Raw genomic sequence first — 16,533 nt, 5'->3', positions numbered from 1 at the left:
TCTAATTTTAAATTTCTTGGCTTGGAACTATTTAAGTCTATATACCAATTAACTGAATATATTTCCCTCTGAAAATTATGTTATTTTGTTCTTTTTCCCCAAGTTTAGTAAATCCTTGTTTTTCTGAAACTTTCAGAGATGTTATCCTTAAAACCTAAGACAAATTAATAACTAATAATAATTACTTTCATGTGTATTTGAAAACAATTGAAATAGTATATTTCATTCACGAGATCAGGGGCCCCGTCTTATAAAGAGTTGATATCAATCGCAATTATGTACAAAAGTGTGAAGATATTTATTTCATACTCTAAGAATTGCATCTAAAAAGCTAAATACACCTGTACTCGAGTATGAAACAACAAGATGGAGACATTCCTCTGTATGCTCAAACATTCTCGGTTCATCCAAAGAGAGAAAATATTAATCCATTCCATATTCCATAACTATCATATTAGAACCAGATATGAATAACAAGTGCACGACTCACTGTAATGATATAATAAATAGCAATAATATTGGATACGTGTATAAGTCATGATCCACCACGCAAGATGCCCAAGGTGCTCAAAATTAATGTATCCCTGGTTTCCAGGCTACCGATTTCGGTGCTCACACCGTTGAAGGAACGAACCCCTTCCTCTCGGTACACATTGAATTTTTGGGTAGAGATAGGAAAATGTTGAGAAATGTCGTACCAAAGGTCTCTAGCACCGCCCCGTGACTGGATGCTTAAATCACTCGACTACCACATCACATTTCCTAGTTCGTCCCCAACATAGACTTGGATGATTATTGAATTTCTAGGAGAAAGTCTTATTAATCTTTTTACAGATAATTTATTACAGTTAGAAAAAAAATCACTGCCTAAAAAAATAAATTACAAAATTTATTGATATTTGATGGGGTTAATTATTTTCGTCATTAGTTTGAAAAAGAATTTGCCCGAGACACTAGATTGGCTTTATATATTTATCGTAACAATATTATACCCCCCCCCCCGATCATCAGGCTGATATTGTTAGTCAAAAATATTACATTTAGGAAAATTAATTTCAGCAGTCACAGAGACTTTCGAAAATGAACTTAGGGTAATTTCAATACCTATTGAAAAGGCTATATATTGAAATGAACTTAAAACTTTATTTTTCAAACGCTTTCCGTACTATTTTTATCAATCATATCATTTTTTAGGAGATTCCCAAATTTTAAAGAAAAGTAGAAAGTTAGAGATAGATATAGTATGTTTCTATACATTCGCAATTCATTGTGTATTATAATGTAAATACAATTTTTTAGTATTTAGTGTGTACTGTTTGTGATCGTGATGATTGTGTTTTCCATGTTATAATAAATTGTATCATGCTGCAGATTGTAAATATTTGTTTGTGATGAAAACGAATAATAAATGATGAAAACTACAGTCTTTGCAAATTATTCGTGACACATTGTGGCATTTATTTAGCATTGTAGTGTACAGCGTACACCTATGTATAAATGAACTGTGCATGGACAATCGACTACGTAAATGCACATCAATTTGAACATTATACAAATTGCAATGTAGAAAAAAAAGAGGGACAAAGTTGTAGAGGAACATCGATGCCAGTATCTACATGTACCGTATAAAAACACAAATACAATGCGACTTATTGTAAGACATAATATTTTATACCAATATATCCCCATATTTAAAAAGGGCAGAGGTAGACAAGGGGAGTGAGAGAGAAAGATAGGGAAAGAAAGAAAGAGAGAGAGAGAGAAGGGAGAGAGAGAAGGGAGGGAGAGAGAGAGAGAGAGAGAGAGAGGGAAAGAGGGAGCATGTATACGGACTCGGAGATCAGTAAATACAAAACTGGTCATGGTTTACCGGAGATGGAGCTACACCTTTCTAGAGCATAGTGTCCCTTTATAAAGGGACTCTACCGTATTTCGTGCTAGAAAAAATAGAACTATACAGGGCATTACTACATTCACTAATAAAACTTCTCCTTTTATACATTTATGTCCATGTAGTTCATGTTAAGACGAAAAGCTAAAGACGGTCCCATGTTTTTGACAAATCGTATCATGTGGTACTATATATATAATTAAGAATTGAAATTGCATAAATACAAATTCAAGTACATAGATGCAAATTACTCTCCTCCCGAACAAATGAAACGAACGGAGATAAATGTATACAGCATTACATGCCTTTCAAACATTAAAGAACAAGTTTTACCGACACATCTAAACACCTCAAAAAATTAATTGATTATACATGTATCTCTCTTGTCATGGCATGATCATAGCTATGTTTGGTATCATTAGTAAGTGGGTTCATTACTTTTTAAACTGATACCCCATCTGTTGTGATTTTTCAGTCATGTAATGTGTAGTAGATCAAAATAAAGGGCAAGATCAAAAGTCAAAAGCGATGATTATGCCATGATAATAAGAGAGCTTTAATCGATCCAACTTAGAGGGAGTTGCACCAGTTTTCACGAAGATGCTGCAAGTTTCCACTGCTTTGCATGGACAATAAATAGAAACCTTGTGAACCAATTTGAACGAAAATCTCTGCCTCTAAATAAATAATTTATGTTTAAGCGGAATTAATATTTTAAGAATGGACGAATAAACAGAAAGACAATATGAACTTGGATATGGGATAAACATTTGTTCAAACATAAATTTCAAACGGTACATTTCAAGGTGGCATAGTATTGCACATTCAAACAAAACGTCAACAATTCAGGCAACATAAAATGATAAAACAAATATACATGAACAGGTTAAAACAAGAGTGAGAAGAAGGCTTAAAATCCGACTCAGATTCTGCTTGGCTTCTGCAACAAAATCCGTAACATCAAGGGCATAAATTACATTGCAACAAAATCTGTAACGTCTGGGGCATAAAAATAAATGGCTATACAGGGTAATGTGCTACTTGTTCTTGGCAAATTACTAGCAAATCGTGCATAAATCGTTTGCCTGAAACACGCTAAACTCCGAGAAGGCATTATGTGTTTTAACGTATTGAAATAAAGGTTCAAAGTTACATCCTGAACGGTACAACATAGGTTATCCCAAATTAGGGTGCAAAAAGGTGTAAATTTGCACCCGGGAGGAAGCCTCATAGAGAAAGGTGTATACGTTGGCCATATATATATGGAGGAGTAGATGTGGGCCTTCAATGGATGCAGTAAAGGTTAAACCCTAAATGGCCCTATTTTGCCCCTTAAAGGTACTATGTCCCTTTTGCAGGCCAAAAAAATGAAAAGGTTAAATTCCAATGGCATTTGAAAGATAATACTAATTTAGAACTCCCCTTAAAAGAATGGGGCTTGAATATGTCTTTAAGTGGGAAAATAACGACTATTATTAGTCAAATCGACTTAGGAGCTATAGAGCCAATAAGTAATAGTCTTGATTTTCAGAAGATTGTACCGCATGGTTGTACGTTTTATGCTGCGCAAAGATTCAATCAGTTTAATTTTGGCCATTAAAAGAAGTGGGTTATTGTAGTAGACAAATCCTTTACAGCTCATTTTATGTATGTTATTACCAAAGAAGAAGAAAAAGCCAGTCAGTCACTCCATACTGACAATAGTGTCTGACAGTGAAGTCTAGCAGGTAAACGGATTTTCTTGCATAATTTACATATAAGGACACTGCTAACGTTTAAATTTCACAGATAGGATATACATGACATATTCATAATTCCTGCAAAGTTCTACATAATTTGAGGTTGGCTGCAAAAGGGACATAGTATATCTTTAAAGGGCACGGATTTGTATCGGTATAGGATGAAAACATGGACCTATATTCACTAAACCGCTAGTTAACAATTCTTTCCCCTTCTCATTCTTTATAACAAAATAAATAATAGTGAACATTTATAATGCGCCATGTCTGTCAAAAATGACAATCCTGGTGCAGTACAATACATAGAATAAATGTCTATCATTAAATCCTGAATAAATACTTTATTAATGTTATTTCAAATTTGATTTAAGAAATACATTGGCACTTCTCACAGCAAAATACGCTTTTAATCGGTTGAAAAAATAAACACACACACACACACACACAAGCCAAATCGTCACAGAAATGAATAAAACAATGACCAGTTACCTTCCAACCGAAATATACCATCTAATACTACGACCTACAGGCTTTAAATCATTTTCTTCAAACCACTACGCTTGTTTCAAGAACATATTATTCCAGAATCGGGACATCCCAGGGCCCCATTTCACAAAACAGCGAAAAATGACAGCTTTTGTTATAAGCTAGTGAAATCCTTGCTTCTGATTGGTAAAAGAAGCAGCAGATTTGTCACTGATTTTTGTCATTTGTCATTGGAAAATGACTTTGTGAAACGGGACCTAGAAGACCGACAGCTCATGAGACCGACAGTCCACGTGACAGATAGCGCTCAGAAAAGTTGTTAGAAGGCCAAAGCAAAGAGCCTGACGTATCTGTCTCATACATGTAGCCTATCGGCTTTGTGAGCTCTCGGTCTTGTGGAGTGTCGGTCTTATGGGATATCGGCCCTATGAACCCACATAAAACGTTTCAGAAAAGCCTGCAAGAACGCCATGACTGCCTAATGGGCTATCGGTCACGTGGATGAGAGCCTTCCAGAATTCATGTACGTGTAGTTGACTGTTGAAGCGTTACTGAATAATGAAATATGTCTTATAATTTCAATAAGTTCCAGCTTTTCTTTCATATTTTCACGTGCAACATGTAGGCTTTCATTTATCTACTCTTCCTTAGTCTAAATTCCACTTCAAGACGCATGATACACAAAAATTAATAATATATAAATAAAAATTAACACAAAATTTATTTCCACTTTGTAATTTCACGGAAGACATTGCATAAATTGATTGTGCTTTACAGTACAATAAAATCGGGCGAATCTTCTACTAACTTCCCGGATCCAGGGACGCAAGTTCCACAGCGAATTTTAGAACACCCTCCGTATCCCGTCTCTGCTTCACAATGTCCATCAGATATCTTTTCCTTCGATTCACCTTGTAAATTCGGATCCTCTCTTTTTCATCCTCAGGATTCGAGCACGGATTGTCCCATCTCAAACACTCGTCGAGGGTTGCCGAAACGTTATCCACCTCGTTCTCCAGTTCCAAAGATCCCCGACCATCTTCGGTGGTCGCTCTTGAGCTCCCGCTGCCACTCCTCTGCACGGACAGCGCCGAAGGTTGCCGTTGCCTCTCGAAAATGTCCGAGACGCATTTCTCCAGGTATTCGTTCTGCGTTCGTATGTCCGAACCGCTGCTGCTGTTGCTCTTCCGAGTTCCAATGGACACCGAAGTGAGGGACTTGCTGTTGTTTGATTGTGAAGGGCGTGACAAAAGTGAACCGTTTTTCTTATTGACGCGGTTGTCAGGCGTTATCCGATTTCGATCTGCAAATAAAATTTTAAAAAGTAATGAAAAGTTACACATCTACATGTAGCTTTAACAATGTTGAGCAACTGCCTAGAAGCGTTAAACATTTACAGTTATAATTCTCTGTCATGACGAATTATCTGAATTGAAAAAAATTACATAACACCATAAAATGAACTGAACTTGTAAATGAACACGTGTATAGGATGGTGTCTTGACTTCATCATATCAGGACGAAAAATAAGCGAATGTAAAAGTCATTTTACAAGGTACCGCAGAGAGATATGGCATATATGAGAATGCATCACAATGAAGATGTTTTGTATCAATTATTCAATCTAGCGAGGGTAAATTCATATTTAAACATAGAATTTACATGTTCGTCTCTGTCATCCCCATTTATTCAGAAAGTATCAACTTCTCATGCAGTACGATTATTAAACAACTGTTTTCGTTTCGGCAATTATCATTATGCATGTTGTATATTCGATCTCGAAAACATCGACGACTAATATGAAATACCAATGCAGATGCACTCATTTTTTTTCTTCTTTACATAGATATTAATCGTTGTAAAAATACGAACACGAAATTGAAGGGGGAAAAAAGAGGGGGGGGGGGGGGGTAGGGGGATGCCTGTGTTGCCGCAGGCTAGAAGGCACCCTCAAGTAGGAACATTGTTTTGTTTTACGGATGGGCTATACACCGCCATATTGAGGATACACCACCGGCTAGTACAATAGTATATACACATGTATATGATATCGTCTAAACATAGAGGATTGAACGCACTTTGATTAATATCATCTCTGTGACGTGGAGAGCCATTCGAACGACCAGAGGCTGAGTTAGGTTGCGGACTCGATCCTTCAATTCTCTTGGGCAGAGCAACCAGGAAGTCATTGTCAATGACCGGCAGCCGCAGCGGCTCCGTGTCTTCTCCTTTCGGCATCATCGTCGTAATCGAAGAACACACATCATATCAAGTACATTGCAAAATAAAAGTATCCTGAGTGAGTTGCTGTGATATCCCGTCAAAATAAACAAATCTATCTGCTCTGAACCGTCAAAGTTTAGTAACAGTCCAAAGCGTTTCAGAAATCGGACAATTCTAGTTGTTCACTCTTCACACCATATCCGATGGAAACTGATATCATCCGTATGTGCGATTTGCAAATAAAATTTGAGCGGTAAAACATTTACTTCAGAATACCACAACGATTCATTGTCTATTAATCAAATAAGTTTATAGGAGCGGTGAGCTTCTTTAATGCATGATAATGTAGAGACAAAGACAAATAGAAACAATTACAACCGGCACTTTAAGGTTTACGGCACCATACGACAAAATAAAAGCAAGAGGTGTCACCCGTACAAACGGACAGCTACAAATATATACAGCAGAATGACTCAGTATTGATGCGGATGCGTGTATATATTCTTGGTAGCAAAACAGACCGCGTACATGACTTCATTTACAGTACCAGACAACAATTGTCAGAAATGTTTTCCATCTCCATCTTGTCACGAATCAATATCGCCGTGATCTAATGTAACGGGTGACGAGTCACAAGCAAAGGGGTCTATTGAAACTCTCCAGACGAAAAACCACGACACAATCATCAAAATGTTCCTGGAGACAATAGCTGTTCCAATGCTATGTGATCATGCTATTGATACGCTTTGTCAAGGATATTGATTATTGATGCCTGGCTGGGAGAGAGCAGAGTTGTCGAACATGATGCGGTGAACCGCAGAGTAACCGCCAAGGTTGTGATGACCACTCGCTTAACATGATTTAATGTTCACCCTTTAAAAATGACCAGGTTCGACATGAAAAAGGGGCAGGTGGTTACAACTTGTTTATGAATATAGAAATAGGCCGACATTGAATTGGCCAAGCAAGGCATCTCATGACATCTTATGACCAATCCTGAAGACCTTATGAGTTGTATTTTTTGTTCAGCACGTCTCGAGGTCCATGCGTTGCTTCAAAAATGTTGTCCACGTTCAAATGGTATGATAAACAAGACCGAAATGTCTTGCCCGATTATTTATGTCTATATCTCCAAAAACATACATTTTCACACTAATCCCAATGATGTTAAATGTGCAACATCCGTTTCTTCGATAGTCTCTTTACGAGTTCAAACACACACGAGGTGAGCTGTCGGGTTCAGTCTTAATCTCGAAACCATGTATATCCCAAAATTACAAAACAAGATTTACAAATTACCAAAATGTTCAAACATGAAAACGTAATGCAAGAGTCCTGGGTCTTTATCTCGAAGAACAAGTTGAAAACAAGATGTACAATGGCTTCAACAATAAAAATGTTCAAACACGAAAGATGAGCTGCCAAATTATGTCTTTATCTCGAACCATGTATATCCCAGATTAATAACAAGACATGTGCCATGGCTTTAACAAATGTTCAAATACGACAATTAGTCTTAGATGAGCTGTCAGATCATATCTTTATATCTTGAAAATAGGAATGTAGATGCAATTCAGAAATTATTCAAAATGCGTCATGCACATGTTCGTTCAGAGTCCAGAAACACCAATGTAGGACATCATTTATGTATACTCAAGTCTCCAAGAGTTACGTGACAACATTCCCTGGAAACGGTTGACGAGCCGAAATGGTGCATTACGTCCAAATGCAGTCTACGGTGGATCTCCAAATTGCACCACGTTCAAGAATCGGACAGAATGTTAGACGAGCAATAAATGTTAAGTTGATACGCACAAATCCATCAAAAGACTAATCCATTTCCGGAACTGATTTAATGACAAACATGGCAAATTGACGAGGATTTCATCTGTGCCCGTCTCTGCGACAGTGATTTGGAGTATAGCCCGTATGGCTGTAGCTGAAGGAGATGGCGCATCCTTTTATGAGCGTACACTTTGTTTTCTCCTGAATATAACCAGGGCTTGTAATAAAGTCTCACCTCCCTGATATAACGGTGCTTATCTGTACGGTCTCAACACCAGAAGCGATTTTGAGATGTTTGCTTACGGGACAAAACAAACCTTCGATATCAGTCCGAATAAAAGACAAATCCCCTTCAAGAATTGAAAGCCGTGCCTTGAATTAGAAACCTTGTACAAACGTGTCCCCCCGGTGCGACGTATTGCGTAAGAACTATGGAGTTTGTAAATAACGGACGAACAAGGGTCGGGATTAATGCTTTTTGATGACACTTTGTCGCCAAACAAAGGGTTACAGATTTCGTATGAAAGGTAAGAGGAAAATGCCTCCAGCAACAGTTTTTTGGAGTAATCGTATTTTCAAAGACATACTTTCTGAGCCGCTGACGGCGTAAGCGCTTTCGATGATCAATAATCTAAATAGGCTTATCCTCCATCGATATCTCAATTTAAATACAAACTCTGTGCTCTTTTAGGGTTCGCTTTTGTTGTAGAGACTGGAAGCTTTATTATTCCTATATTATTTAGGGTTTAGAGTTACAAGTGTAGCTCTTACAAGTCGTGAATAAAACGTGATAACAGAAGAATTTAAAGAAAGAGGCAGTGGGATTGGTGAACAATGCTTTGCGTTAATTTTAAATCATTCATTAATTATTGTCCAATTATGTCCATTATGACATGGATGCTTTTTGCATAACATTCAGTAATGTATGAGGATTCTCTGGCTCTTTTCGTCATCACCCCCCCCCCCTCTCTCTCTCTTTGCACCATTGGATCTGCCACTGTAAATGAATAAAAGATTCAGAAATATGTTACTATACACAATATATTTTTGCACTTAGGAGGAAAAACATAAATTAAAGATATTTTTGTAAACGGCAAACGGGGGGAGTTATCCGCGGCTAGTCATGTCACTGACCAAACTGACTATTTGAGATTCCCATAGACTGAGGGATCTCGTATTTTCAAACGTTCATAAATTTCTTATTATTGGTCCAATTTAATTCAAACTCTCGCCATTCTGTTTCTCTTTCTCTTATCTTTCTGCTTCCATGCAACTATTGAAATGAACTTAATACAAGGGTTAGACTGCTCTTGAATGGATGTTGAGGATAGAGGTTGTTTTTGGATAGATTGTAAACCGTAAAGTAACATTGATTCAAAACTCATCATTAATTACCGATTCTACATCTCATATCCATTTTTTCAAACTTTATTTTCCAATCTACATGATTGAGTTGTCTGACCTGAATTGAATTTGTGTAAACTATATTCCGATTTGTGAAGTTGCCTTTATTTATCCTCAGACTTGTAAATGTAGAACCACGATTTTGCACAAATGCATTTTATCACCAATATTGTGCATGTGATGATTTTTCTTTTCTTTCCTGTTGTACATTGTACATGCTTGATTATGTATCTTCATGTATGTATAAATTGTTAATGGTCTGTTTGCCATTTTTAAACAACCAATGAGGCCCCTTAATTAAACAGAAAATGATATTTCTCGTCGGCAATCCCCAGAATTGCTTGTTGTTCTTGTTATAATAATCCATGAACACAATCAAAATTATTGTTGTTGTTCAATGTTTTGCTCCTGGAAATTAAATAGTTGAATAAATGAATGAATGAATAAGTATACATATAATACGGTAAGTAAATAAATAAATGGATGGATAGATGGATGGATGGATGGATGGATGGATGGCTGGCTGGATGGATGGATAGATGGCTGGCTGGACGGATGGATGGATGGATGGATGAATGAATGAATGAATGAATGAATGAATAAATAAATAAATAAATAAATAAATAAATAAATAAATAAATAGATAATTAATTTATGTAACTTAATTAAATGGATTCATATTAGTGACATCAACAAGTATATCACGATTCCAATACTCGCAACAACAAAAATCACCAAAGAGTAGTTTATAATTTTTCATGACTGTCAATGTTACAGGACAGATAACATTTCATGACCAGGAAAGGTGTAAAATCACATGTGTTTGCATTATATATGTATCTGACTATCTGTTTATCATTAATTGACTACAATCAGTTCCAGAATACATAATTTGAAGTTTAGTTTGTCTGACGTATGACAGAATTCCAAATCAAGGCTATCTTGAAAGCGAGCTAGCTTCGACACTGTTTTATTGAAATCTATCTTTAAAAATTGGAGAGCTGCTTGGTGAAAGCTTGAGAAAATTTGAGTTCAACAAAATAGCTTTCAAACTACATATTTGATTTGTAAATTTGAAATTGCAATCCTGATGATACAAGCTCACAACTTATATGTCCATACAGGTGTATGTAAATTCAAGTCGGACCATTTCTTAATGTATGCCTACATGTATATACCGGTACATATAAAATTTGATCAACAATATGAAATGGTCCATATAAAGCTATGCTCATGTACCGGTAATAGATTAATTAATTCTTTTACTTTGCGACTGTGTAGAATAGTGTTTGGTGTAGAATATGATAAATAATGAATCGAATGGCACATTTCTTATACTGTATGTCAGCAAACTTTGGACATATTCTTTTTATTTTCTACACAAAACGATATTCTACATAGTCGCAAAGTAGAAGAATTCATTGATTAGTTAAAATTGCGGTGCCAGGTAAAAATGTCAGAGGAAAAAATGTCAGAGGTAAAAATGTCAGAGGAAAAAATGTCAGAGGAAAAAATGTCAGAGGTAAAAATGTCAGAGGAAAAAATGTCAGAGGTAAAAATGTCAGAGGAAAAAATGTCAGAGGAAAAAATGTCAGAGGTAAAAATGTCAGAGGTAAAGATGTCAGAGGAAAAAATGTCAGACGTAAAAATGTCAGAGGTAAAAATGTCAGAGGAAAAAATGTCTGAGGTAAAAATGTCAGAGGTAAAAATGTCAGAGGAAAAAATGTCAGAGGTAAAAATGTCAGAGGTACAGGCAAAACAAAATGAGTGCCGTCATCATGTCTCAGCACTTTTATTACACTGAATGTCGAGACGTACTGCTACTGCATGGGCTAGTCTATTATATTCCTTTCTTCCATAATGTAAATTTTATAAATGGCTGTGTGTTGTATTTCGTACATTTCCTGAGGATAATACAATGTGGAAAATAGATTTTGAAATTTATTTTGTTGTGTGATCAGGCTTGCATATATGTATGAATGTCTAACATTTGTTGATATTTTGAATCGGTTGATGTGTTAATGTTTGTGAAACGGACCGGTTTGGCCGGTGCCAGCCTGCACCTATCCGCGTGTAACGTTCCAGAGACGAACAAAGTCCAAACGAAGAAATGAAAGTTCTCGACAAAAGTCAAGTGTTAAAGTGAGTAGTGCATTTAGTACAAATAGTTACATATAATCACGAGGAATCACGAAAAGTTACATATAAGGGTTGGGCGCCCCGAACTCTGCTAAAGCTTTAGCACCTCATGGCGGCAAAAGAAGTGGAGTAAAAATAAGAAAATCAAGAAGTCGCTCCGAAAAGTAAAAACTCGCTCCGAAAACTAAAAACCCGCTCCATAAAGTAAAAGACCGTCTCGATTCAGAAGCTCATCCCATTTTTAAACTCTCCGACAATTATAAATAACGATGTAATTTAAACCGAACCTCTGCAAAGCGCGCGCTTCTCTGGAATGTGATGGTGCGGTTGGCATTTAAAAGATAAAGTTGAGTTCTGGTCTTGCGATTGCATTGTGAAAGAAACGGTGTGGAAGCAATCAGAAAAGGTTGATCATCTAGCATAAACATCTAAGTATTGGTATGTAGTGCAAGGTTTTGGAGTCATCAAAATGATAAAATCGTTGGCCCTTTCTTGGTAAAGTAACAAGCACTGTACACAGAGAGATATTGATATGGGACTACACAAACATATGGCATACAAATCGGGCCTCATTTTAAAGCTGTTACTTGTCATATCTGGAATATGAAGTCATTTGAAATAGATTTTCAGGGAATAACTTTTTTCTTTGATGTTAATTCTTCCACACTTGCATAATAAGAATGATAACAAACGCTCACACATTATTGTTCACCTTTCCCCAGAACTCAACCTTCTCTTTAATTGATGTAACATCGGCGGCTTTCTGCTTTGTATCGGAGTAACAAAGCTGCTTATTGATTTTCTCCCAGACTCTTTAATACCGCAATAGTAATCGACAATATTTTATTGCAACGCGCGCACTTCGGGAATGTGATGGTGCGGTTAGCATTGATAACATGGCTTTCTGCTTTGTTTCAGAGTATCAAAATACCAAGCCCACAAGAAAGTGGAATTGTCGGAAATATGCATTTATTGGAATTACATATAATAGTAGTCATTGCCACGCAGTTAAAATGTCCAACAATCTTCAAAAGTGAAGGAGAAGTGGGGGGGGGGGGGTTCATAGATATCTGATCCTATTTTGGGGGCTGTACTGACTTTTCTTTTTATTTAATAATTACACCATGCATGGAGCGACAACTCAGCCTATAAAACATGGCCAAACTTCTCGATTTTAGAAATCTTTTTCCCCAGAAGTTTGCTCAGTGTACCAGTACCATGTGCTTTTACAAAAGCATAATATACCGGTATATAAATATTGAATAAGGTAGACTAATGGGACATGCATGGTTGCTACTCCGAGTTTCACGCCTTGCAAGCGATCATCAGACAAGAAAGCATTCTTACATGATTCATCTGCAACCTTGGTAAATACGCTCAAAATAAGACTTAACTAATACAATACCTGAATACAATATAATAAGAATTACTCATGAGTAATTCTAATTGTATTTTATTAGTTAACTCTTAAGCTGCCACCCATACAATGCACCCAGTGCCACAGTGCTAATCCCTATTGTGCCAGCCACAAATCTCCTGTGTGCCAAGTTAATTTTAAGGTTGGTTCAAGTGCATGTGAATTAAATCTTTACAAAAAAACAAATTGCTAAATTACTCGAGAAAATCCAATCTGACTGTTGTATACAAAGACGCGTAATCCAAAGCCGATAATCTGATGCACGCGATGGTACTTTCAATAGCGCTGCAAAAGCACTCGGAACGGTGCAATGGGCATGAACAATGACTGTTATTACATATGCGCCCTTGCGTGCACAAAGCAGAGTAGCGGTGGCTCGCTAGCATGAACGTGGCACCGCTACTCTGCTTTGTGCACAGAGCACTATAACAATAGCGCGCTAGCAGTCTCATGGCAGGATATGAGTTAAGTCTTATTTTAGGGGTATTTGTACCAAGGTTGTAGGATAATCATGTTCAAGAATGCTATCAATTGCCTGATGATTGCTTGCAAGGCGCGAAACTCGGAGTAGAAACCATGTCCCATTAGTCTGCCTGCTCTGCCTCAGCATTGACCACTGTTCGGAAGGATTTATTAGCAAAGCATTATATAAGAGGAAGGGGGAGAGCAGCCGGGTCACCGTGCCCCAGAAGAAAAATACCCTCCCCCCTCGTCTTCCTTCAGCAATAATCGGGCAAAAAGTCACCATTGGGGGCCGAAAGGTAAATAAATTTAACTGGGAAAGTGGAAAATAAAGCAGCGGTGAAATAACAACTGCAGAATATCCATCGCTGTTCTTTTTCGATAAGCCTAATAACCCGGGTGTAACCATAACAAACTTGCCACATGATTTTGTTTTTAATTTATACCTCTTACATTTATACCTCTGACATTTTTTCCTCTGACATTTTTTCCTCTGACATTTTTACCTCTGACATTTTTACCTCTGACATTTTCACCTCTGACATTTTTACCTCTGACATTTTTACCTCTGACATTTTTACCTCTGACATTTTTACCTCTGACATTTTTACCTCCAACATTTTTACCTCTGACATTTTTACCTGACATTTTTTCCTCTGACATTTTTACCTCTGACATTTTTACCTCTGACATTTTTACCTCTGACATTTTTTCCTCTGACATTTTTTACCTCTGACATTTTTACCTCTGACATTTTTACCTCTGACATTTTTTCCTCTGACATTTTTACACCGAGCCAAAATTGCGCATGTTTCAGGGGTGTGCATTTTGTAATGGATTTACATGTACATGTACTCAAGTGATCTACTTGAGTAAAACTTCCAAAATGAGTGAGCAATAAGAATATCATTTGAGTATCACTGAGTTCTTCTTATTTTGTTCAAAGGGCTATGCAGCCTATCACGAAGCTCTGAAAAATGATTACCAGATTTGTATGCAGGCAAACTAAACACTGGGTTTACACTCTAGCATATTTTAAACAAGCATATGGTGTGACTCTCCTACAAAAGTTATAAACAGGACCTCCAGTTAATAACCTTCTAATCCAAGTAACGGAGTGTTTTCCCCTGAATCTGAGCCTGCATCAAGTAGAGAGAGAGGGGAGGGACGCGCTTACCTCAAATTTGGTACTTATTTTCCGTACATTATACTTGATTTGAAATCTTTTATTTTGTTTAATTTTTTTCCTGTGTGAAATCTACTCTTATATAATATACACCTGTATAAAAAAAAAAATACATGTATATATATTGCAGTTTCACTAAACTTGCTTATGTATATATATATATATATATATAAACCGTTTTTTTATGTAAAATGTGGAATAAATAAACTTCAAACTTCAAACTTCAAAGCTGTACTAGATCTAATTATTTTTGCATTTTTGTCTGCCCAGCGCAGGACTCGAACCCACGAGCATAACAAAAAGTCATGTATGAGAGCCAGGCGATGCTCCAATAAGAGATTAGATGACTAGCTCACACAATACCAACTCCTTCTTCTTGAAGAGCTTATCAGCTCTCCACCTCCTCCCCACACCTGGAAGCTGGTGGTGAAAAAGGCCATACAAGAGCTGAGAGCTAACCTTACAGGCTTACAGAAGAAGCTTTAAATTCAAAGTCTTCTGTTCAGCTCCTTTCCAACAACCATGACCGTGTGCATAAACTTCCCCCATCAACCATCCACCCGCCTAGACTAAGACGGGCAGTTCTTATCAAGGCGCAACAACTGGAAGGTGTATACCCCACCACCTCTTAAGTTGTATATCAATTACATGTATCATCAACCCAGTAAAAAGCCTCCACTCTACACTGCACTAGAACGTTTATAGCTAGAAGGTCTATGCCTTGAGAAAACTTTCTCACTCACTGTTCACTGGCTAAGATGCTGGGAGAGGCATTATTATTGTAACAACAAAATTAAGGGTGAATGCTTTACAAAACCTCTGCCATGGCTATGTTAATTGGCTTCTGCTCTCACACCTCACTTTCTGATTTGATTAACCCTTCACTTTTTCACAATTTCTCTCTCAGTCTCAGTTTTTAGTTTTTACTTGACCTCCACGTGATGTTTGATACTATACACTCCCCAATTCTTTTTGTATGCAATATAGAACCAACATCTGCACCAACTGCAGTTCTCGAAGGAGAAAGCCAAGCGAAAAAGAAGAAGGACCCTTAGTAACGCTTAGTTTATACTCCGTTTAGGCTACTTTTTTTTTAGTTTCATTTTTTCAACAAATTTTAAACGGACATCAAACTTGTCTTTAGTTTAGCCTACTTAATCAATAACTCAATCAAAGTGTAATGACATTTGTCTGTCAAACTCACCAAGGCCAAATCTGTCACATGTTGATGTTTTTTAAATAAATATCTTTTTAATTCAATAAAACAAACAATTTCTTACTCGTTTCCAGTGCACTATCTGAATTTGTTTCGTCCGGGCTTCGTTTGTTGCGGTCTTTGTTGTGCTTGCTTTTCTTCTTCTTTTTACTAGATTTTTTCGATTTATCACTGTGTCCAGATGACCTCCTACTAGGTGGTGGTTTATCATCCATAATCAGAGTAACATGTTTAAAATATAATTGTGAATTCGCTCTGATAAGGCCCCATCTCTTTAATCAACAAAAAATAATCGGCAGTTTACACACGTCATGTCATTGAACAATAAAACCAACACAAATTGAAACGAATGGGAACGTGTAAACCGTTTCGATGAACGCTGCTGATGACCTTTGACCGTTGCTCAGTGCGTGATAAAATGGTAAAATTCGCAGTATAAAAAGAGATGTATACACTGTAAATTGTCTAATGTAATTTTAAAATTGAATGTGGCCACACCGGCTCAAAATATAGGATATTATCCCAATATTTGAAATATTGTGAAGTAAATCATAATATGTACAGTATAAAAATGATTAATGTTCA

General features: G+C 36.8%; 1 protein-coding gene across 3 annotated transcripts; it reads right to left on the bottom strand.

Moving 5' to 3' along the window:
- Window positions 1-4,814: 4,814 nt before the first annotated feature.
- Window positions 4,815-16,389, bottom strand: LOC115926677 (protein LIAT1-like). Of its 3 annotated transcripts, none has more exons than XR_004065206.1 (2): window positions 15,937-16,389; window positions 4,815-5,419 (listed from the first exon to the last, which is right to left on the bottom strand). XR_004065206.1 is itself a non-coding variant. In XM_030991730.1 (2 exons), exons 1-2 carry the CDS (start codon window positions 16,161-16,163, stop codon window positions 4,920-4,922), a joined length of 651 nt encoding a protein of 216 aa, XP_030847590.1. In that variant the 5' UTR covers window positions 16,164-16,372; the 3' UTR covers window positions 4,815-4,919. The 3 variants fall into 3 exon arrangements, 2 of the variants coding, with proteins under 2 accessions (XP_030847590.1, XP_030847589.1); XM_030991730.1 differs by having other exon boundaries at window positions 16,013-16,372; XM_030991729.1 differs by lacking the exon at window positions 15,937-16,389 and adding an exon at window positions 6,195-7,081.
- Window positions 16,390-16,533: the final 144 nt, after the last annotated feature.

Source organism: Strongylocentrotus purpuratus, unplaced genomic scaffold (assembly GCF_000002235.5).
Source record: "Strongylocentrotus purpuratus isolate Spur 01 unplaced genomic scaffold, Spur_5.0 spur5_scaffold_2, whole genome shotgun sequence".
Taxonomy (NCBI): Eukaryota; Metazoa; Echinodermata; class Echinoidea; order Camarodonta; family Strongylocentrotidae; genus Strongylocentrotus; species Strongylocentrotus purpuratus.
Note: the sequence above shows the minus strand (reverse complement) of the source record. Positions and strands in the feature narration are given on the sequence as shown.